Source organism: Bombus flavifrons, chromosome 12, assembly GCF_040668555.2.
Source record: "Bombus flavifrons isolate JBK064 chromosome 12, iyBomFlav1_principal, whole genome shotgun sequence".
In the NCBI taxonomy this organism is placed as follows: domain Eukaryota; kingdom Metazoa; phylum Arthropoda; class Insecta; order Hymenoptera; family Apidae; genus Bombus; species Bombus flavifrons.
Genome location: NC_138453.1, coordinates 8,489,664 through 8,513,267, shown reverse-complemented (window position 1 = coordinate 8,513,267; position 23,604 = coordinate 8,489,664). Strand labels below are relative to the sequence as shown.

The 23,604-nt window shown below is 42.2% G+C and overlaps 1 protein-coding gene across 5 annotated transcripts in view; it reads left to right on the top strand.

Annotated features, from left to right (window-relative positions):
- The window catches only part of SoxN (SRY-box transcription factor soxNeuro), a 116,362-nt gene that overhangs the window by 41,267 nt on the left and 51,491 nt on the right, over nucleotides 1-23,604 (top strand). For all 5 annotated transcript variants that reach the window (XR_011174702.1, XR_011174701.1, XM_069124925.1 and 2 more), the window contains exon 2: nucleotides 23,500-23,565. Coding sequence is in view for 3 of the 5 variants with exons in the window: in XM_069124925.1 (XP_068981026.1) it covers nucleotides 23,500-23,565 (66 nt within the window). In the remaining 2 variants the exon portion in view is untranslated. The remainder of the gene's footprint in view (nucleotides 1-23,499; nucleotides 23,566-23,604) is intronic.

Sequence of the window (23,604 nt, the reverse complement as noted above, 5' to 3'; positions counted from 1 at the left end):
ATATGCAGTTACATCGGTTTCCGTGCTGCGCCTAGGCCTCGTGCAACGCTTTCGAACGATGCAATTACGACCTACAACAGGGGAAGGACGCGGTCGTCGCGGTTTAGGGTTTCTTGGTCACGCGTATCGTGTTTAATCGTTGCACTTTTCGCAGCAACATGCTCCACGATCATCCGTATATCTTCGACCGATCGCTCGATTTACACATTTAGCGTAATCGATTACAATTAATTTCTAAAATTATTAATAAAATTGCGATTACGATTGATGCCTAAAATACGAGATTGTCCGAAAAGTGTCTTCCTTTCGCAAACATGTTTTTTACAACAAACCTTCGTACAAACGTGAAACCAAGTCTGTGAAACGTCGCGGTGTTTATCTCAACAGAACAAAATGGATCGTTCGTAATTCGAGAAAATAATATAAACCGAAAAACGTTGTGCCTTTGTTATTTGCTCATAAAACGAAAGAAACTTTTCGAACAACCTCTATATTTAATTTATTTAAAATTGATTTAAAATATTAAGAGATATAGACGAAAGCTACAGATGACATATTTCCTGTCCCATAGAGAAAAAGAAACCAATGTTTAACCAACTCTACGAAATTACTTTGCGCTTCCTCTTGGAATTGAATTTTGTCGTTGCCTTGAACATTTAAAGAATATTACGTAAATTACGATATCAATGAAATTGATTTAGTATAAAAATTATTCGCGTCTTACGAAACTCTGCGGATATCTCGTCTATTCTTTAACTTCCTGTCAAATTACTTCTTTTTAGTCACCGAGCGACATGCAGGTGAGGAAATCAACGAAAATAGACATTGCACGTATAATCCAAAATCACGAGTCAAAATAATTCAGTCCTGTGTCAGAGCATCGATACCGTCAAAGGGGAATCGTTTCAAGGTTTAAAAGATAGGAAACTACAAAAGCAACATTTGTCCATTGTTCCTCAACGTCTATCCTCTCGCTAGCGCTTAATACCATCGAGTACATCTTCGTCTTTGCCCAAGAAAACCTTATCTGTCACTTTATGCATCATGTGTCATTATTTCTCAATTTCAAACGAGGCGTCCGTCGTCACGGTGACGTTCAACCCGGACAGCCTAAACACTGGCGGTCAGCTAGGAGACGAGGATAAAGAGCGCGCGAGACTTCCATTAACGACTCGACGATCCGCGAAAGTTATCGGCGCGGTTCGTCCGCGGGATTCTCGCAATTGCAGCGTCGCGGGTCTCGTTAATGGCTCGCGACTATTTCCCGGCCGGCAAGAAGTCGGGACAGAAGTTTTCAGAAAGGGCGGGATGAAAGGGGGTGGAAAAGTAGTAGGACGGTTGGGGAACAGGAACGATGGAGAACAGGGGGTTGGCGGCCGGGATTTCAATGGGAAGAAAATCTTGGAGGTGAGACGGAATAAACTGGAGCGCGCGTAACTCGCGCTCGCCTTTGCCGCTTTCCGCCGCTATAAATTCATAAACTACAAGTTCGTCCCACGGCCAGGCATCGCCTGCTCCCCGGATCCCGCCGCAACCCTCGCATCGTCGTTGCCACGGGAGAAACTGTTGGAAAGTTTCCTACGGTTACCTTGCCGCGCTCGTACGCTTCGCGGAGGGTCCGGGGATGGCAAGAGGCGGCAGGCGAGAAACTCGAGTCTCGGTGCCTCGATAAATTCACGAGTAGTTAGTTACGGCAAGAAACTCCGCCGGTTTTGACGCACAGCCCGACTTGGGGCGGAGGGAGGCGGTGGGTGCGCCAGCGTGGGCGTCTTTCGCCGTTGTGCGCGCGACGACTCCAGCCGCAGTAAATTCGGAACCGCGGAAGCCGAGTTCTTCTCCCCTCTCCTCTTCTGCTGCCTGTGCTTCTGATAATTGATTCGTTTTTCGAAAGCTCGATCTCTTTGTTACTGCTTTCCTGTTGCTCCGACGCCACTGCGAGCCGATTCTTCGGTAAATTTTCTGACTAAACTGCTTGAGATTGAACCTGGAAAGAGTTAACCTGTCGCACGAATTCTTAAGTTGTAACGATGTTTCAATTTGTACAGCTTCTATTCTTTAATATTTCTGTTTCATTTCCGCTGAGAACACCTGGTAGATTCGAGAATGCTTTCTAAGACACGAATGATATTATTTCAATTTGATTAATACTAGTCTGCGTAACTAACACTAATCGTATCTTTTTGATGTTCACGTGGATGGCACGAACACATATTGAACAACACGATCAAACGCAGCAACGTTGCTGCTTGATGGAATTGATCGAAGACACGTTGAATTCTAAGAACACGAATCGTGTTCTTCACCTGTTGTTCTCACTTGTATTTGGAAGAACTAGAATCCAACTGCTCGTTAACTTTTATCTTAATAATTACAGAGATCTCTGATCGAAAGATAACCCGGTTAATATGTTAAAGGTTGATTAAATCACCAAAAGTTTTCCAATTACCTTCCACTTGTAATTATTCCCCTTAGCTGTTTGAAATTCTTACAGTCGATCGCGGCGACTTTGTCGGCACAGAATCGTGTATTACCGATATTCCAGCTTTATTTAGCGGCGCTCGATTCTGCTGGAATCACGCGACGATTATTCAACGTGCATAGCGAAGGAGCTGCATGTTCTCTACCCCGCGAGTATAGTCGAATGAGTAAGTGCGCGTGGTCGGCATTTTCCCCCTCATTTCGAATTATCGGGAGGAAGGTATTGATGCGCGTGAGACGAAAGCCAAAGCGTGCCACGTGGCGCGGCGCATTAATTAAACGATCGTAAGTGATCGTCGGCCATGGAGCACGTAGGTGAAGGCGGCTGCCAGCGAAGGGAAATTACACGAAAGCGGCCACGTGCCATTGTACAGGAAACGGGAGTCGGTGATTACAGGGAAATCGGATCCCTTCGTAGACTCGTCACGTAATTTTCACGTGGGAGGCTCCTCTCCATACGCTACGAACAATCGCGACGACGTTCGAAGAACTGTCAACTCGTCGTTGCGTTTCTTTTCGGCGAGATTTCTCTGTGTCGCGAGGCACAGGATTTGTGCGACGTTTATCGTCCCTATGAGGGGAGGTTTCGGTTTCTCCGACCACAAAAATGTCTCCTCGTCAGGTTCTTAGTCTTTTTACCGTCTTCCGCTTCGTTCTTGTAGTCCTGTGTAATGAACCTTAAATCGTGTTCGTAATTGGCGTGTCCTGCTACGAGGCACACACTCTCTACTCGCGAATCGTTTCTGCTTTTCTTTCTTCCGGCGTGAACCACCTCGTACAAACTCTATAAAAATTAATGAACTTTGTTTTATTTCTGTAAATTTTCCTCTATTTCATTGCGCACGTTGATCTTACGGGACAGGCGGAAGAAAGAACGCGTCGATTATTATATCGCAAACATATAAATACGAGTAGCATGTATAAAGTATTTGCATATATTAAACAATAACAACGTATAAATCGATATATGTTAATATCCCTTGATTCATTTTCTTCGAAAGTGTCTCCACTAAACTCTGTGTTACGTTCTTTAAATCATCTTCGAGTCTCGAATTGCGTTCCTTAGATTCTTACAAAATTTCTTACGTTCGAGGAAATATGAAACGTTCGTTATCGCTGGTTGCTGTTGCTAAAATCTTGTCAGATTTTCTAGAAGTAAGCGAGGTATGACCGATACAGGTTAATCTGGAAACGGGACGATTCCTCGAACGGTCTAGACGTGGCACGAGTTGGCTATGACAGCCTGGAAATTACAACTTCATCGCGAGACGTATCTCTCTTGCCCTTTATCTTGTGTAGCACATCCCTTTACGCATGGCTACACCCCTTTCAGGTCACGATTTATCCTGTCTCGTCCTCTGCTCGATCGTTTTCCTGTATCGATTTATCGTCGTTAACCAAATTACCGAAAATTGAAAGCTCGACTGAAAAAAGAACGATGATATTCAACTCGCAAACGACATAATTCGAAACGACAGGTAAACTTTTAGACGGTCCACTAAGTTGAAATTTTTGTGCAATGTCAAAGCAAATTATTGCACCGCTGTACAAATACATAAAACATCGAATACTTTTCTCCTGTTCTCTGATTCGTTTTCAATTAATTCAGTATGCGATTGGTTAATATTTCAGTCGATATTCACGTCCAGATGATTTGAAGAGAAAAAAATGTTGTAGCTCGCTATCGAAATGTGCGCTGGCGGTCAAACCGTTTTGCGCCCCGTCGAACACAACCTCGGGTTAGGTTTGGGTCGACGTGGTCGTGGCTACCGGATTTCACCCCTGGCTACACACTCTCTTTCCAGTGCACGATATTTCTTACCGCCTCGTCCCGGCCTTCTTAGACCGCCATTTGATCTAGCCCACGATAGCCACAGGAGAAGGCGCAATTCAGCCGGAATATCTTCGTCTCTGGATGTTGGCTCTGTGGAACAGCGAAACGAAGGGAGGAAAAATATCGACGAAAGGGAAGCAGAGAGACAGAGAGGAACGTAAATAGGTGGAAAAACACCTGGTGAAGATGGGAAAGCGTCCATCGTGACTGATTTCTCTTACCTATTCCCATTAGACGGTCGTAAAGACTCGAAAATCCACTCCTTTTTGCGCACCGCTTTTCCTACTTCATCGGTTTCGACAGCTTTCGTGCTGGTTCTTTGCTTTTTCACGGGTCCAGACTTTTCCTACAAATTGTACGGATAATGCGGTTTTATCTCTGCGAGACGAGCTTCTCCGACCTAACGAAGCACCTTCTGGCACGCTTTGAACCTTCCTTTCTGGTCGGTGTCTCTGGCAACGCGTTTCCCCGAATTTTAACAAACTTGCCCGTTCCCCGGACCGTGAAATGTTTTCCAACGAGGCAACAACGGTGGACCAGCGTTTGGTCACCGCTTACATGGAATAATCGTCTTATCGTGTCAAGCTGACGTACAGAGAAATTCACGGAACAGCGTTGTTTCGACGCTGCTCCATCCGCGATAGAATTCTCTTGCCAAGTTTTTCCCTCGGCAACCAACCACGATTTCACGATTGAAGATCACAGGAGCAAGATACGACAAGTAGAATTTTATCGATTTCCTAGTTGGCAAGTTATTATCGAGCGCTTGTGATTTTACAAGTTCGCTTGCGAAAAACGTCGTCTACATCGTCACCGAGCTTGGTACTTTGCCGCAAGTATATTTACTCGATTGTAATATAAATTCATCCTATGCTTATATTTATTACAATACATCCGCTACGTGTATAAAAACAGAACGAATTTCTGTTACGAGCCACCAGTTGAAACAGACGGGAGTAAATGAAAAGAGGTAATCGCGCGACTTTCCAACGAGACTTCCTCCGACGTGGTCTTTCGAAGGAAAAGACCGATCATTCGTGTAACTAGCGTGGCTCGGAATGAAAAACAGGCATGTTGCTTACACACGACTGCGTGTGATTGTATGGGTGTCCCTTGAACGGCCGGTATCTTGATAGCCATGCAAATGGCCCGGTGTCAGATCCTATCGTGGGGCCGCATAATCAAAAGCGGAGGCACGCAAGCGCGCGAACCCATCTGCCCCCACTTCGACCCTTTATATCTCTCTCTTTCTCTCCTTCTTTCCCCTACGGGTTCTCTCCTCTTTTTCGATTAGGAGAGATCGGAAAGCCTCCAACCTCCGTGACAGTCCTCCGCCTACTGAATTAAGCGTCGCGAGCCTCGTCCGCGGACCTGGCCTCGCCCAGAATCACGCAGCCAACGCATGCGCCCTCCGCGATACGGATTTCCTGCTATAGATCCAGCAAGTGCGATCTACGGGGACTTCGACGACGTCTCGTCGGACTTGGCCGTCAAGATGGGTCGCTTTACAGTTTCAGAAATTACAGGTTTCCCAAAGGCCAAGGCTCTCTTGCATCCATCCACGAAACGACTACGCCTTTAATAGTTGTATCAAGTGTATATGGACGCACGCCAACTCACTCGCACACCAGCTAAACCTTTTCTCTAAATCATTGCTCACGTTCGGTCAATGTATCAAAAACGCTTTACATTCGTCTTCACTTTTGGTTCATGTGTGATCAGTGTCACGATTTTTATTACTGTACGTTGGTATATGTTTATGTTGATTACATCTAAAGGTTGTTAGCCGTATGGGTGAATAAACAATTAAATACGTTGCTAATCACGAATATTATTAAATACACTCGCAGAATGGTGTTAAGCTTGGTAATAAGGTGAATGAAGTTTTACCATTTGAGAAATCACAAGTCCAGCGATTGTGGTATTTCGCAGAAAATCGTGAAATTGCAAAACGCTTACAATCTACAACTTGTAATTTGTTAATTTACTAGTATCATTGACTGGTGAATCATCATGCTAGAAGACCCAGATATCGTAGAATTTAGAACAGAATATGTTGGGATTGGAAAATATTTCTGCAAATTTGTTATCTACCGCTAATAGACTTGCCTCTTTCCACCAAATACGTGGTTCCTCTCTTCGACTACGTTATTCCGTTATAACATAAATTCGTTGCGTTTCACATTCTAATAAATACAGGTTAATATTTGGAAAGTACGAATCAAGTTTTACAAAGATCAACACGCGTACGTATAATCATTTCGTGACCACTGGCAAATGCAATCTTCCTCTTTGAAATGTTTTAAGGAATATAACATTTAGAAAATACGAATCGACCTGGAGAAAGAAAGATCGCGTATAGTTGACGACAACGATATGGTCTTGGTTGCGATTTGAATTTTAAAACTACGGTGGCTGCGCCATATCGGCGAGTGCGCGTGGTGAAAAAGAGGCCGTCACGCACAAAGTGGAATTCCCTGGGTGCTCACGTACGTGCGATTAGCATGACAAGTGGAAAGTAATTGTTCGCCGTAGACGACCTGTAGACGAGTTTCAGGCTCGACCCGCCGGACCCCCATGGCTCGTGAATCGAAACAAAGTTTCCTTTTCAGCAGTGCGAGCACACGTTCTTCGTTGCCCACCATTTAGGACGGTTCGTCGTTTGTTAATTAATTCGATTATCGTACGAACCATTCGCTCTGCGGTCAATTAAATTTGTAAATCGATGCGGAGATGGTCGATGCGCGATTGATTACACGTATGTCGACGATTACGTGTACCATCGTTGGATCTTTTGCGCGATTTCATCCACGATTTCACTCGTTCTCTACCATGCATGAATGTTTGATGTAATTATCAAATAAGTATACGTACATATTTATTGTGTACGATGAAAAAATTGATATTTCTGTAATATATTTCGAATGATGGAAGAACGTTGTTTTACTGTTATATAACTGCCTGCTGCGATCAAGTACCATGCTGAGTTTAAACCGAAACAAGCAGTATACCTGCAGCGTTCAAGCTACGCGTTTGTCTGCTGTGAAAAATCGACACTTCGTAAAGTTTACATAAACTTTTAGGATGTGGCTAAAAACACATATAGTGATCGCTCTAAAATCCCAATATTTAATAGGCACACTGTTTATAGAGAACCTGTTTTATGAACGATTTCTTTTATGATGATCCTTAACTTTTCAACCGAGAGCAGTACATATTTGTTCAAACACTTCGTTATTCCATAAAAATCCATAACGAAAACACTACGAATTTTTTAAACAACCTGGTATTAGGGGTAATAATTTGAAGACGTTTAAATAACTCCCCTCCCCTCCACAAAAAAATACGCGTTAGCGTATCAAGGAGAACGATTTTAATAATCGTAAGGTTCATCGATCGCGTGTAGCAACAAGTATCTCGAATTTCTTTTCGAGTGGCAGACCGGCTCGAAAATCGATTACAAGGTTTATCGATCTGAAGGCTGGTTCCGGAAGAGACGAGGCCGGCCAGACCGGCAAGGGGGAGACGGTTATACAGCCTAGATTTGATTCGAATCTGAGATCATTGTGCCAGACACGATGCCTCCCTCTTCCTTATGAAAGAGCAAGAGAGACAACCTGGTATTCTGTGATTTCCATACAGGAAGCTCTGTAACGAGAAACCACCAGCCCTCCCCCTTCTCTTTCTTGCTGGCTGCCGCCCCTGTAGCGTCTCTTGAACGCGTCACCCGCTCGAAAACGAAGCTGCCGGTTCTCGGTTTGTCCCGGTGTATGATTACCAATTTCAGGTTACCAGGTACAGGCAAAGAGCCGACGAGGCGTCAACCTCGGCCTCGTCCCTGGGCTAAGCTCGACCTGAGAGTACAGAGATTTATGAAACTTTTACTCGGAGCCATTGAAAATCGTGAAACGCTTTCCGATCGAGAAAATACCAGAAAATGAAAATTTTAATCTATTTTGCATCCTACAGATAGATCGGTTTGTCGAATTTTCAAATCCTCGCCTTTTCAACGTTTACAATTAGAGTTTCATTTGCTCTAAAGTATATTTTATTACTCCACAAAAGATGATTTCGGTGGTATTGAAACACGGCTATTGTTGTAAGACGTCATTGTTAATTAAATGAGATTAATTTAAATTGGATATTTGTTAGCGGAGAACGTAGCGTCGATGTATAGCTAGTTTCCACGGAATAATTGCTAATCGGATACAATTGGTTAATTTGTTAATTTCTTAATTTGTAAAATTCATTCCATATAATTAATTAGATTATACGCGTACTGCGTTGCGTATAATATTGCGAAACGGTGTGCAACCGTTCGCATGCAGCTAGATATTGAGAGCGGAAAATCAGAGGTGGAAGAAATCGAGTCCGAGTACTGCCAGCCCTGACCAGGTGCGCTTGTTCTGTCAAGGAGATTCGGAAGGGAGGGGGAGATCAGGGTGTTCGCAGATAGACCAGGGGCTCCCCTCGTGTCTCCTCTCCGCTCTAACTGCGAAGAACTACGCAGGAGGGGACCTACGAAGGTAGGGACACGGCTACCTGAGATTCTCGTGTCAGGACTTTGCCGGTACAAGATTTGGGCGCCCAACTGTCTACCGATCCCTCCTCTGTGCGCGTCGGTGGATCTGTGATTATTTCCAGGATTCGTCCGTGTACCTGACTAGACCCCTCCGTGTCTCTCAAATCTTTGACTATACCAGTTTTGCTCATGTTTCGGTACTTTCATATGGAAATAGCAAGACTGAACATAACACGATGCACGAAGGATCGGAATTGTATTGGGTTGACAACCATTACCACCTAATGATAAAATCGCAATCGAAAAATTCTTATGTCCAAGATATTTGGAAATCGTCTGACCGGTTGCCGGGTAGAACAATCCGTAAAAATGTGAATTAAAATGTATGTTGAATGTGAATGTGTGTAAAAATAATTGAATTAAAAAATTTAAAATTTGAAATCCTTAGGGAATGATCGATGATCTCGCCTGTCGATCTCTGCTAGCCGCAACGTTGGTAAAACATCGGAACGCCTTTTCCTCTACTCTTCTTACACGTCAGCATAGTTCGCGTTCGAAAGATCCGATTTGAAAAATTCCAACAATAACCTGACGCGAGAGTCTCGAGTTTTTAACATTCTTGAATCTAGAAAAGGAAATTCGAATTTCAGTGAAGTCGAAATTTAAGAAGCGACAATGCCACGACGTTTCTGAGATTGTCATCGCGACGAGACGCCAAATATCGATGTAATCGAGCTTATTGTAACAGCCAGGGCTCGTCTGTCTGCGAACGCGTGGGCGCGGGCTGTAAGTTACACGTACGTGGCGAGGTGTCGGCAAACACGGGTACAGATAACCTCCGGGTAAACGTATAAACTCAGCTACCGGTATTACGAAATCAAGCAAGGTCTGAGAATCTCCTCTGTTTCCCGTGTTAATATTTGAACAGAGCTGTTTCGTACTTGGATAGTCGAATCGAGTGACTCCTTGGTGACAACCACGAGAAAAAGAGAAAACGTTCCACTTCGTTTTCCCCTCTGTCCGCGTTATTAGAATTTTTCTGACCCAACTTCGAAAGTCTGCAGAACAACGGGTGACACGTTTAACTGAAATTTAAACGAGCTGTTACGTCGCGACACGGGAGAACAACGTTTTCTCCGAATTTCTTTTGCCTCCCTGTTCGAACGGCGCTTTCTCGAGGAAACTCTTTCGCGGTGGATTTTCGAGAGGCTGGTAATTGTTCCCAGTCCAAAGTCCCGTGGGAAGATAATCCTGCCGGTGGCAGAAGGAAGAAGGAAAAAAAGGAAAGTTGCTTCTCTGGCTGAAATTCTCGGAAGTAGGATTTCTTCTTCTGGCGGAGGTTGTAGCTACGAAGAGGTGTAGCTGGCTCAGCGGTTTCATCGTTCGTGCTTTCCAGGATTTACCAGCTACTTTCATTCACTGGACTCGTTGCAGCCCGTCTTTTTAGCTGACCCAATTTTTTTTATTCAAATTTCTCCACCCCTAGCCGGTGGAAATAATAATTCTTTCTTATTCGATGAAACGATAACTAACTGAGATTGCTCGGCGATTGTAATCGACTTTGATACGTTGTTCTTTCGAAATTGAACAATCTGTTTACGATAAACGGATTTATCGTGTAGCTGGTAATGTAATGGAACGATTGTGTAGCTGGTTAATGAGAAATCGGTGACTTTATAAGAAGAGAAGTTGGCCAATTCGACATCCGAGAAGCTGATACGAAATCTCGTCGCTGACTCGAGTAACTCTAACTCGTAGAATTATTCGAATCGTTCTCTCGTTTTTGATATTTCTTCTCGCTAGTCTCTAAATGCATAATATTTTCGCATTCTTTCGTTATTTCATTAAACACTAATGGCGTCTCGTATTATACGACAAATCTGACTATTGTCCGCGAAGTCGGAGACTGAATTTTAAGATATAGAAGCTTAGATGATTCAAATAACCCTACCTTACTATATGTATATTTCCCATGCAGAATGCTCGTGCAGAATTCTCCTTAAAAAGCGAAGGATTTGCCTGAGAAAGACCCAATAAAAATTCAGTTCCACGTCCATGAATATTTATCCCAGGGTGGCCGGAATTCGTCAGGAATTTCCACGTGACGCGAGATGACGTTGTATCTGGCAGAACGTTCTCCTCCGGGGCTTTTCTACGAGTCCTTCGTTACGTTCCCGTGACCACCCGCAACCCCCTTTTCAGGGGGATTATTTCTTATTAATATGCATTACGCTACAGCCGACAAAAGGAGCGAGAGACCGGCCATGGCACTGTAATGTAAATAAACTTAGGCTTCCGGATCTTCTTCCTCGAGGCGGACACGCTTCTTCTTTTGTAATTGCTGCTCCTTTGTCTCGCGACTAATGCCGAGACCCCCAGGACGCGTCAACCGGCCAGCAAACATTTTTCATCCCCCGCATTCTCGCGACACTCCCCTCGCACTGATAATTGGCTAAATAGGAGCACGAAGGTTGCTCGACGCGAAAATCGCTATCGTTCGAGAATTCTATAAAGTGATACCGCGTATTTGTCAACTATAGTGCGAATTGTCCGATTTATTCCGACACTTCGATATTAATTAACTAAGTCTTCGATGAAGCTTCCACGCATTTTATAAGTTTCGTAAATTCCTCGTTAACTGACGATAAGAGTAACTGTTTTCGGTGAAACTGTTCTCAAACTTTTGCCACATTATTTCTTCACAAAACTATTCAACAGTATGTATTTCTATTATTCATAATTGACGAACATCGTTGGATCGCATATTTCATCAATCGATAATTTGATCGAGTTGATCGATCGCTCTCAAGATCTACATTTTGGTAGCTGATAGATCGTGTTCATTTTTAATTATGTCATATCAAAATCCATCAGTTGAATCACAAAGCGGCAATGAAACTAGACAATCACGTGCTCTCGTATGATTTTCATGTACCGGTAATGTCATAGACGAAGAATATAAACGATCATCGCAATACTACGTATCAAACGACATAAAATTGGAATTCTCCAAAGCTTATCAAGGGAATTAAAAACTGGTTCCGATAAGATATCGAATATCTCATCTCGAAGATCGAGCGAATGTGGCCGCGTAGATTGTTTACGTTTACAAAATACTTTCTCTATTCTTTCAAGCCATTGTTCCATTCACGTTCTTCTTTGTTTCTCTTTTTAATCGTTCGAATGACGCTGTGGATGATCTTTGAACGACCCTCGTGCAGGCGGGAGGAAGATAATACGAATGAACCTGTCCCGGTAGTTCTCCACGGGAAATCCTCTCGTGGACGGGTTTCATCGGCGGATATCCTCGAAAGACGACGCTCCGGCATTTATAAACAAATTCTCGAATCGTACATCACGGTCATTGTTCCGGGCCGCCCCTTCTGAGGCGGCCGCACAAAAGCATCGTAACGCGAATGACAAAGGAGGGAAAAAAGAGAGGCAGAAGTACTGGAGCCGCCGTGTCGATGAGTGTCATCCTTCTGAATTGATCGGCATTTGAATAAATTCACCTGCACGGTGCTTCGTCGTGGCCAGATAGGCCGAGAGAGAGACGCGAGAGGATGTTTGAATCGATTAAGAGGGACTTGATTAGGTAGAACTGATCTCGATAATACATACGATGATTCAGCCTCGCATCGCTCCTTCCATTTAAGGTCCACGTAAATACAAATGTAAAATAGAGCTACTTTACCTTCACTCGTAAGACACTTTACAATTTAAAACACAAGCTTCAACGAAACAAGCGTGCAAGAAAATCTTCCAAGTATAGTATAATTTTCGTATAGTTTCTTATAATACGCGAGGTTAATAATTATCAACATCATTTTCTAATTATCTATCGTATTATCTACATGTATCTTATACATATCTACCATCCACGAGTTATAAGGAAAATCGAATCACGTTGCATTCCGAACATATTTTCTAATATCAAAATATTCAGAAATTAAAAAATAAAACACGGTAATGGGATAATGTTCCGCCAGCATCTTAACTTTACTTAACGCTGCGACCCTCGATTTCTCATATTTTAATCTTACTCTCATTTAGGCGAACAAAAGGTATTCGCAAACAACGATTAACATAAAATTCAAATAAGAAATCGCAAGTATCGTGACATTTCATTCAACTCTGAGATATCTTTCAACGTTGAAAAGATACGAATTAATGGAAAATTACGGAAAGAACGCAACGGAGTTGAAATACGGCTAGCAAACGGTACAAGACACTGAAAAACAATATTATCGCTATACGTATTTGCTGGTTCGGTGGAGTTTGAAAATCGTTGGCGAGCAACTGCGTAACTGAAATCTCAGCATCCAGACCAGCCTCCCCCCCCCCCCGAACGGGCCAGTAGAACCCGTGATGCCCCGTGGAACGACCCTTCGGTCCGCTCGTTTTTCCCTCTCCTTTTCATCCCCTGTCGGTGACGGGGGGCTGTAGCTGCAGCTGCAGCTCTGGCCAGGTGTGCTCTCGCGCAATGTTGCCGCAAGGGTGAATTACTCTCCGCTTCTCTCTCGCTCCTCGCCATGTCTTTCTCGCTCCTCACCCCTGTCACCCTCTTCGTGGCTGTTTCTCCGTTGGAGCACGGCGAGACAGCGCGCAAGCCCGATCCAAAGGACGATTTTGCGTGCAAACGTTTACACCGCTTGCAAAAGAAATTTTGCGATTGAGATTTCAGAACAAAATGAGAACGTTGAAACAGATTTGGAGCGATACGGCTATATTACGCTGAATGCGTGAAATATAATATATAATTCGTATAATAATCGTATAATAATTCGTCATAGATATCAGTACGTTTATTGATTTCGTATTAAATGTGACAGTTGATCTGAAGTATCAATTTGTGTCTAACGTTTCAAAGGGGATAAAAATTCTTAGAGAATTTGATAATTTTCCGATAAAAAGGAGTGCTGCAAACCCTAATTACGTTCGTTACAAACGTTTGGCTTGTGACAAACGAATTTGACCACGCAATCATAGACTAAGTTCGAAATTATGCGTTAGAATGTCTTAAGGAAGGATTTTACTTCGCTTTATGCATGAAAAATCTCGAGCTCGTTAATTGAATTGCTTGAGAAAACGGGTTACAAATCGCGCAGAAAATTGCGAATCTGCTTCTTGCTTCTTAATCACAGGGAACGCGGAACTGTCTCTCTCCGGACAATGTTCCTCGCGAAACGACTTAATTCGCCTAACTGTATGCAAAACCACTATTTTTTAAAGCAGATTAACAAGATTAATCGTAGTTAATTCAATTCAAATCATCAGCAACCGTGAAATAAACGGATCATAAATTTGTTGATTGCAACGACTCGGGATAACAATGAGGAAAGGAACATACACGTAGAGAGGAAGAAGAAATTATCCGCGTTCAACGACTAAGCGACGTCTAAAATATTCGATGTGGGAACAGATTTCGTTCGTTTAGAGCTCCAAGTATATTTTTATTGGCGGCCGTGCGAAGCCAGTACAGATAGGAAATTGCGGAAACGAGAAACCGGCGATATCTCGATAAGAGCCTCGCCGGGCAACGCTCTCATTGCCTCAATTTCCACTTCCACTTCCACTTCCGGTCGCGATCGCTTTTTCCCATCGGCCGGGCCTAAAAAACACGCGTCCCATTGTCACGTGAAACCGTGAAGCAATAAAAATAATCAGAACTCAGAGTGCTACGAAACACATTCGTTCAAAGGTCGTTATTTAGCATTACTGAGAAGATTATGACGTTTATACCAGAGATGACATCGACTTCTTCATCTTATTACAATTCAAGTGCTGGTAGTAAAAATTAGTCTTGTTCATCTGTATCTATGTTCAGGATGACAAAAGAATACATTTCAAGGTCTTGTAAAACCTATCAATTTCCATTTGAAACCTATTGAATATCGAACCTATCATTCGAAAATATATCAAGATATAGATCATCTTTTATAACGTCGACTACACCGTGCCGTGAATTTAGCTTCTAATTAATACAATTAATTGGTATTAATATTGTTGTCTAAACGAGTGAAAAATTTGAATTTGTTCTTGTTACGAGCCTTTTCTATCGACGATCAAATTTGCTTGTTACACAGTAACTACAGGAAGTTCTCGCACACCATCGCACGTATTACAGTATGCGCATACTAATTAATTGAATCCAAGTATAGTAAAATTCGTATCATTTGATAGTACTTTCGTATAATTATACAAATTTAGCGAAGATATATTATAATAATGAAACGTAGAACCTGACCGTTTCATTGGCAAGCAAGAGCGTCAATACTTTTTGTTGTCACTGTAAGTCATCGAGTTACTTTATGCAACGATATGTATTATTTTTGCATAAGTCGCCTAAGTCACGCGGATCTGGCATGATTTTTCCATCGTTGAGAGAATCTCAGGGGCGTACCTAATGGCGACCCTGGCCGAAGTCAACGAGCCGGTACGTTTCATCAGCGGGTAATCAGTGCGAGCCGGTACTGTCCGGCACGTCGTCGGTCGCCTAGGTTCCGCACCCTTCCGGTTCCGGTGTTCCGGTAGGCTTGCCTTCTCTCTCTCCGCAGGGGAACCCCGGTTTCCGGTTTTCAGGTGGGATACACGCTCAGCCGAGCGCCGTCACGTTTCGGATCCATGGATCCATGGATCCTCCTTCCTCTATTTGTCTCGCTCTCCCGCTTCCCATCTCTCTCGATTCATCGATCAACCGTCAGATTCGTTTTCGTTCGTGTTTCCGGTAATAAGACATCGTCGTTTCCCATTGCTCAAACTTTTCATCTTCGAAATATATTTCTGGAAGAATGAACTTTGTCTCGAAAGATATACTTGGAGAAATTAGTAGAAAAATTGTAAAATAAGAAGCTTATTAATCAAATTATAATCAAGTTTATTTAACAAATAAAATCCTTCGTATAATTCGATAGAACAACTAGAGTATCTACGTAAACGCAACTTACAATCAGAAAGTAAAAAAGTGTGAAATATATTCGCAAGCCTAACGCTCGCCATCCGGAGGATAAACTATCGAAAAATATATATTCGAATAAATTAATACAAAAATCGTATTTCAATTTCTCCAAGTTCAAAGTCGTTCTCCGTATTTTTTAAACGATCATTCCTGCTACGCTTGTGCTCGTTGTCAGACTCGAAGCCCATTTCCTTTTCGCCCATATTCCAGTCGCTCGAGTGTCCGTATGTCGATCGTTTGAAAGCGATCGAAGGATGACCGATATCGATGTTCCCCGGCGCGAACGGTGACTAATGGCCAACTCGAGGCTCAAACAAAACGTCGAATCTTTGGGGCCCGTGGTGAAATTTGCCGGCAACCTACCGCACTGCGGCATGTAGCGCCTAAACAAGGGGGCCCCATTAGGCGAAATGACTGCAGGCAGCGAGCCACTCGTGATTAAAAGGTCGATTTGTTACACGAGCCCGACGTCGCGAGTCGAGCATCGAAGGAAGTCGTGCTTCCCCACCTTCGACTCCTCGATGCGGAACGACACGAGGTCGCTTCGTTTCCACTTTGCTTTACAGCGGGGCTGCCCCGATTCCGGTGTACTTAATTACTCCCCATGGGTGATTAATGCCGACGCGATAACAGCGGCGCGTTATACAATTGAAATATATGAATTGATAAATATATGCACCACCGGTAATAAATATCGGCACAGAAAGTCAGGTTATTCGTAACAATCTAATACAGAGCTTGCCAAACTTTCATGAGTCGAGGCTCAATTTCGAGATCGGTAATATTTCACGATGAACTTGATGATTGCGCGAAATGTAATTGCCGTGGAAAGTGGATTCAACATTTTTGGAAGCTGTAGCGAGCAACACGCGCGATTCTCCATAAATTATGTTCCTCTGTGGTATCTCGTGAAAAAATACTTCTTACAAATTCTCGCACGCTTATCTCGCATGATAAATGTGAATGTAAAATGAGAAAAAAATTTATGGGAAACCAGACGGTGTCCTAATACTTACGAACAAAGGTATACGTGTGTCGTTAAAAATGTACTACAGTAAAGCTCAAGTATTAACTATATGGTGATTTGTTAACGTATATGGTGATTTGCGCGGAACCAGTTGTCATCGGAAGGGACTGCAATTAAACCGTGCAGACAATTCGCGATTTTATGGGAAATCCGTGAACGCACCACCTGCCAAAACGGTTGATCACATGGGACAGGAGACCGACGTGATTCGCCCGGTCGTTTAATGACGGCGAGGTTGTGGGAACCCGGTCACGGGTGGAGCGAGCACTCCCCTTAAGTACAGTGATTATGCGACTGGGGACACGGTACTTGCGTAGCACTCGACGATTATTAACATGGATCGATTCGACTCTCTTTCCTGTTAAAAAAAAAAAAAAGTTCCTGTGGAAAATCCGCGAGGGGAACCGACGTCTGTTTCAGAGCTGGACATCTCGTCAAACCGTACAAAGACTTTTCTCCCTACCGATGTTCCCTCAGATCGTTCATCAGTGACACTGTGCTACTAATTTTTATATTAAAATCTGCTTAAACGATCTAGAATACTTAGACTAGAAACGACAGATAAACTGATTATTATCGTTCAAACGTGATTGTTATAATTTACTATATCACTGTAATTCTACCGAAAAGTCTGAACAAATTCTTTCTTTGTACATAGATATATATGGTAAGCTTGCGATAATACAAAATTCTCATCGATGAATTGTCAGGTTTCGTAGAAATGACAGTGTATGTAATTGGAAAAGCATTGCATTTTATCTCAAGTTGTAAGACGCGAATCTGTCGTATACAATTTTCGCGGAAATTTTTCAACTTTCATGTTTCTGGATTTCCTTCGCTTTTCCTTCATTTTTTATTTTTTCCTGGTGGGTTAATGGAAGTAGAGGCGTTTGCCGTTTAGCTGGATGAAGCAACCACTCTTCTTGAGTGTAACGATTACGTCGCGAGGGATACGATACTTGAAGTCGACGACTTTTAGCCGGATTGCCGGTAGATTGGTCCGAATCTTCCTCCGTTTCTACAATCTCACTGAAATCGTGGCTCCTCTTTCGACAGCAAGACGTTTTACCCTCTCCAGTCGAATTTAATTTTGTTCTTTCTCTCTTAAATATAACTCGGAAAAATCCGACGACAGGGGAACGACGATATTTCGTCGCAATAACAGCGAGCATCCAATCTTCGAATAACTTTGATCGATGACATCGACGTAACTGGAGAACGAATTCGCGTTTCATGAAGGGGATGATAGCGCGCAGGGGTGAGATTGCCTTGTCACCGTGACAAATGGTTGGAGAACGAAAGGTACCAGGCAACGTAGAAACGCGCCACGTCCTTCCACTCCCTGAAATATTCATTCTATCTTGCTTCAACCTCGTCGGTTTCGCCCTTTCTTCACCTGCTCGTCTCTCACGATACCCCCGAAGACAGCGGAACGATCAACCCTGCTGACGATTAGTCATTAACCATCGACAGCCCTGACAAATAGCCACCGTTCAAATTTATTAAATGCCACGGGAATAAACACGAAACACGATGAAGAAATCTGAAAGTTTCTCTCACAGTACGCATCACGCAACCAGGCAATTCATTTTTGCAAGAAACCAAGAAATCGTATTTAAATTTCTTTAAATATACCTGATTTTTTTTAAAAAATCCTTATTATTCCGTCTACCCGACGTAACTGGAAAAAAAACAAGCAAATGTAAATAGTTGACAAAACATTTTAGAAAACGCGAAGAATATCGTTCGAGGCAAATAATATTTTCATCTTGTGACACGTAGCATCTTCAAAATCGCGAGAAGAATGGGCAAGGTACAGGTTTAGCCGTAGAATCAAATAAAAATTCTACAAATCAACGGTTTGATCGACAAACTATTGAATGTGAATTCAACTGAATTTTAACGAAACCTGCCAAAGATGGCAACCTATCACGATCTTCTCCAGCGGTGTTCGATTTTAGCCACGCAATGTCTATCGTACGATGAAACGTATCGTTTTATTTTCTACTCGGCGAGAATCGGTCTTTTTAATCATGCATTGTCTAATTACTTTTCCGCGGATAAAAGCGGCACGATCGATTTTTTATTAAACCGAGTATGGTTTTTCATCCGGCAGCAGGGCGTACAATCGGCTGAATATCGGCCGTACGTGAAATTTTATTCGCGTCTGGCTACTGGCTGGCATGTTTGCATAATTGAAAGCTCACCGCTCGCGAAACGTTTCGCGTGCGATTCGGCCAACAGCATTATTCGCAACCTGTCGACGAATTGAAACGCGATCCGGTTCAGCCGTGTAAACTCGATGTTCCTATCGGAGTGCAACGATCGTTCTCCGGTTACGTGAATTAAGAGCTACTACTCGTCACGTTCCACGGTATTCCGCGAACATCGTTCGCCGACACATCGGATCAGCGATTCCTTTTCGTTCCGGTTTCTCGAGACTTAGATGAAATTCGACAATCCCGTGCACGCGAAAATATTGCATGCGGCGATACCTGTGTTTTTAACACGAGAAAGGAATTCGATCGTGTCAGGAATGTTTCGTTTAGTAAGTATTTTAAGAAATACTAATGAATTTCGAAGAAACTTTCGGTGGAATTTAATAATAAGTATTGGAGATTATATATGCACTAGCCAATTACGGAGGAAGATGGTAATGGTAAAAACAGAAATACGTACAAATTGTTTAAACGACACGTTCTAGCGCTGATTTTCCTTTGAGACACGTTTGCTCCAATAATTCTCCTGAATAAGACAGAGATATTTCGTTCCCATCTTCATCGTCGTACTTAGCGATAATCTGAAAATTAAATTTTATTTTAGTTAGAATTAATGACTGAGAAGTTATAATAGAAATTAAAACTATCCAACTATGGAGGAAGACAGTAACCGCAAAGAAACGTAAAATGAGGTTTCTTGTAGTTTTGAATAATTATAGACTTGAAAAGAAGCCAGCAATTGTATTGCAGAATATTGTCGTTTAAAGTATAAAGCGTCGGTGGCTGTGGTTGTAGAAAAGTATATCAATTTATTACGAATGAACAGACGCTTCTTCCACAGTTGATCAATCAAAAAAAGAGACTATAATTCCCTGAATTTCGTTTCAAACACGAAAAACACACATCTTTTCTTCCGGAACGTCTGGTATTTTGATTTGTCACGATCCTGTGAAGGATGATGGTGCAATAATACCTTTTTTTGACTGTATCGTTATTGCGATTCACGATTTTTCACAGTGAATAATTTCGTGGGGAGCAAGTATTGCGATGAGTGGAAGTAAAAAAGGAAAAAAAAACCGCAAGGAATCGGCGGGTTCAAACGTCACGCGCAAACCGCACGGCTGAAGGGGGCGTTTCACCCCTCGTAGCCAAAAATCACATTCCTACCGACCGACCCCTCGAATTACTGCGTGGTACCGCGTCGAATTCGCATTCCCATACGAGCGTCAACCCACGTACAGTCCTCCGCAATAATTGCATATCATTCTACCAAGGGGACAAACTTGAGTCAAAAAGAAAACAGAGAAACTTCCTTCGATATTCATATTCATCTTCACTTAACGATTTTGCAGAAATTGAAAAGGAGAAAGCAAAGTGGAATTTCATGATGATTTATAAGGATCTAATAGTTCAAAAACAAATCGAAGTTCTCAAAACGAAAATGGTCCTTGTCCACGTTTACATTTTCTTTTTTTTTATTTTTATTCAGGAAGAGAGAAAGAATAATGTAACATAATTTTGGTTCAACACATTTCAATGCCTTTAACGAAATGTTCGTATTGTTATACGGTTGCACAATTGTATCTAATTAAATCACGAAAATGTGTAACCACGATGAAGATTAATTTTATATTTAAAAGCATAATTTCCATTCGACGATAAATCTGGACATAGACTTCTTTTTGTACGAGCAATCCCGACCATGTGCCTTTCGATTCTGATTATTAGAATGCGTTATTATAATTAATAAATACTTTACAAAGCGGTAACGAATTTGTGAAATGAAAGAAGTGAAATTAAATAAAGTAAATTTTATGAATTATAAATTATCTGCTCATCGCATTAAATGAAAAATATTAAAATCGCAACAGAGAATACATGTTATAATTCGCAACTCGTACCTTGTCAACCTTGACTGATATTGTTAGTTGGTAAATTATCGTGTCGCAGGACGTGGGGTAAACTATTACTGGAGAGGACTGTACGTGAAGACACGAGTTACGCAAAGCACACGAATAGTCACGCAAGCGACGTGCATGAATGCGTAATGCTAGCGAACAGTGATTTCCACCCTCGATGACCGCGGTCCTCGCCGCCCCCTTTCCACAACCAGATGGGGTTCTCACGAGTCACCCTTAATACCGCTCATAATCGAACCCGATAATACTTGCTGTCACAACACGCAAACAATAGCCCGCAGCTGATTGAAAAATCAAAGGATTACTCGTGATCTTGTACTTGGAAATCGTAGAGGTGGTTTCGCTTTTGATAAAAAAAGCGAGAAGACGGTCGGAGGGTTGTAACGAGCAAACAGGAATTCCCCTGCGATCCAATTTGATTCAATAAAATATTTATGTGCATTCAACGAACTAATTGGTTGGAAAGGTTGTGATTTACCAGGCAAACGATAAACGCTACGTTCTTTCGACCATCTTCGGCGAAATTCTACTCTTTTAACGTTGAAAAATATCCCTTCGAACAGAATGTACAGACTTGTTGATATTCAGGATTTCTCGTTTCAATCGTATATCTTGTTTTTAACAAATGTTCTTTCTGTTTGCCAAAATGAGAATCGAAACAAGCGTAGAAATTGTGTAATCGTGGCGAGGTTATTCGTTGTACTCTTCAGTCGTACGCGTCTCAAACGTTCGGCGGTCGAAACATCAATAAGAGAATCGTAACGACGACCCCCAACTGTTATGGCGCAAGACGTAACAATGATTCGCGCATGACAACAACTGGTGTCGCTATTACAGCAAATTTGTGTCTACTCTAACGGAAAATAAGAAGGGATAGATTGTGTATAAGTATAATTTGATTCGATGGAAATTAACACTTTTATCGCTATTGATCTGCAAATTAATTATAACCATTGTTGTTTTTATTACGATAAAGATTCATCGGTGTTTCTTTTAAATGGAGAATATTATGTTACTATGTTAATATTATGTACATTGTTGTATAAAATTTTATACATCGTATCATGTACACTGCACTGTATACTTTTGTGCATTTAAATTTCTCGTATGGCTCGCGTATATTTTAACAACCTACAATTTGTTCAAGTACGAGTTCATAACGAAATTAAATAGAAAACTATATATCGTTTGCAAGAAGAGAAACTGAAACTTTTCTGGCAATTAAAGCGTCAACGAATTAATCGAGTTAACGTAGCAACAAGTGAAACGTCATAAGCAGTTGGTAAAATTTCGCGTGTGATTTTATCAAAGAGCAACGACGTAAGTTGACACGGCAAGAGACGTGAACGTTGGTCGCGTTGAACGTGGAAAAATTGCCCCTGGAATTTCGCGACGCGTCGTCTCCCGGTTCTCGCGGCAAGGACAGCCGTCACATTTTTATCTATCCCCGCGCAGTGTAACACGGAAACGTTCTGCCCCATGGTGAAAGGGAGTGTCGGCTGACACGCGGTTTAATCGACGATACACAGATGACAATAACGGTGAAACTCGGTGTGTTCCGCATTCGCTAAATAAAACAGGAAAAAATGGCAAGAGAAAGAGAGAAGAAAAAGAGCGCGCGACAGAGCGGATAAGGGATAAAAAGAAGACGAAGGAAAGAATCGAAGAGGGAGGAGGGTGTATCGAATAAATTTCTCGCGTCCTGTGGATAATGTATCGTCCAGCGTGAATAACCGACGAAAGCGGTGGCTCGTTTTATTATAAAACCACCGCGATGCAAATAAATTTATCGACACACGTCCCGCTCGGCGACGAGCGTCCGTGTCGCACCTTGTCATCGTCTTTGTCCACTATTCCATGTTCACTCTCGACTTTGTCGGCCTGATAATGACCAGTTGTTGTATTAGTTACTTTTGTAAACGCGACTTCCTGTGAAAACGATACCGCAGAAACGAACGACTGATAGCCAACAATTGCGTTCCACATTAAAAATTAATAACGAAGAGGCGCCTACTGGATACTCGATTAAAAGTTTGCAAGTTGACGTGAATATATAACATCGGGGCGTGGTTTTCTTGATACGAGCGGAATTCGAATAGCCATTTCGCTCGAAATTATGTACAAAGTGATATCATCGTTACTTACGTTTTTTTATATCGAGTATAAAATTAAATGAGTTCATTCGCGATGCGCCAGCTGCACTAAGACATACATATATTTATATCAAATTAAACGTTTCATTAATTTCACGTTATTTTTACGTTCGTAATATACACTGGCGATACATTTTACTAAAACGTCTGATACCATCGTTGATTCCTTGCTCTCGACAGTCTCTCAAAAAGCTGCGTATTTACGATCTACTTTCGAAATGCCTGTATCTTCGAATCAACCAATTTTCATCTTGGATCCCTCTATGTTAAAATATTTTGTTTTAGGCATCGAACGATATAAAGAAAACGAACTATGACGATCCTTAAACCTTGCGATCTTCGATTGGAAATTTCTTTATGTAAATAGCACTTTTGCTTTTCTTTTGCAGGGCAGAGAGTGACCGCAAAATGTTGAATCCAGATACCGGCTGTTACTCGGAGTCCGTTCGGGCATGGTGAGTAACGCAATCAGATAAAAAAGAAATCGGCATTAG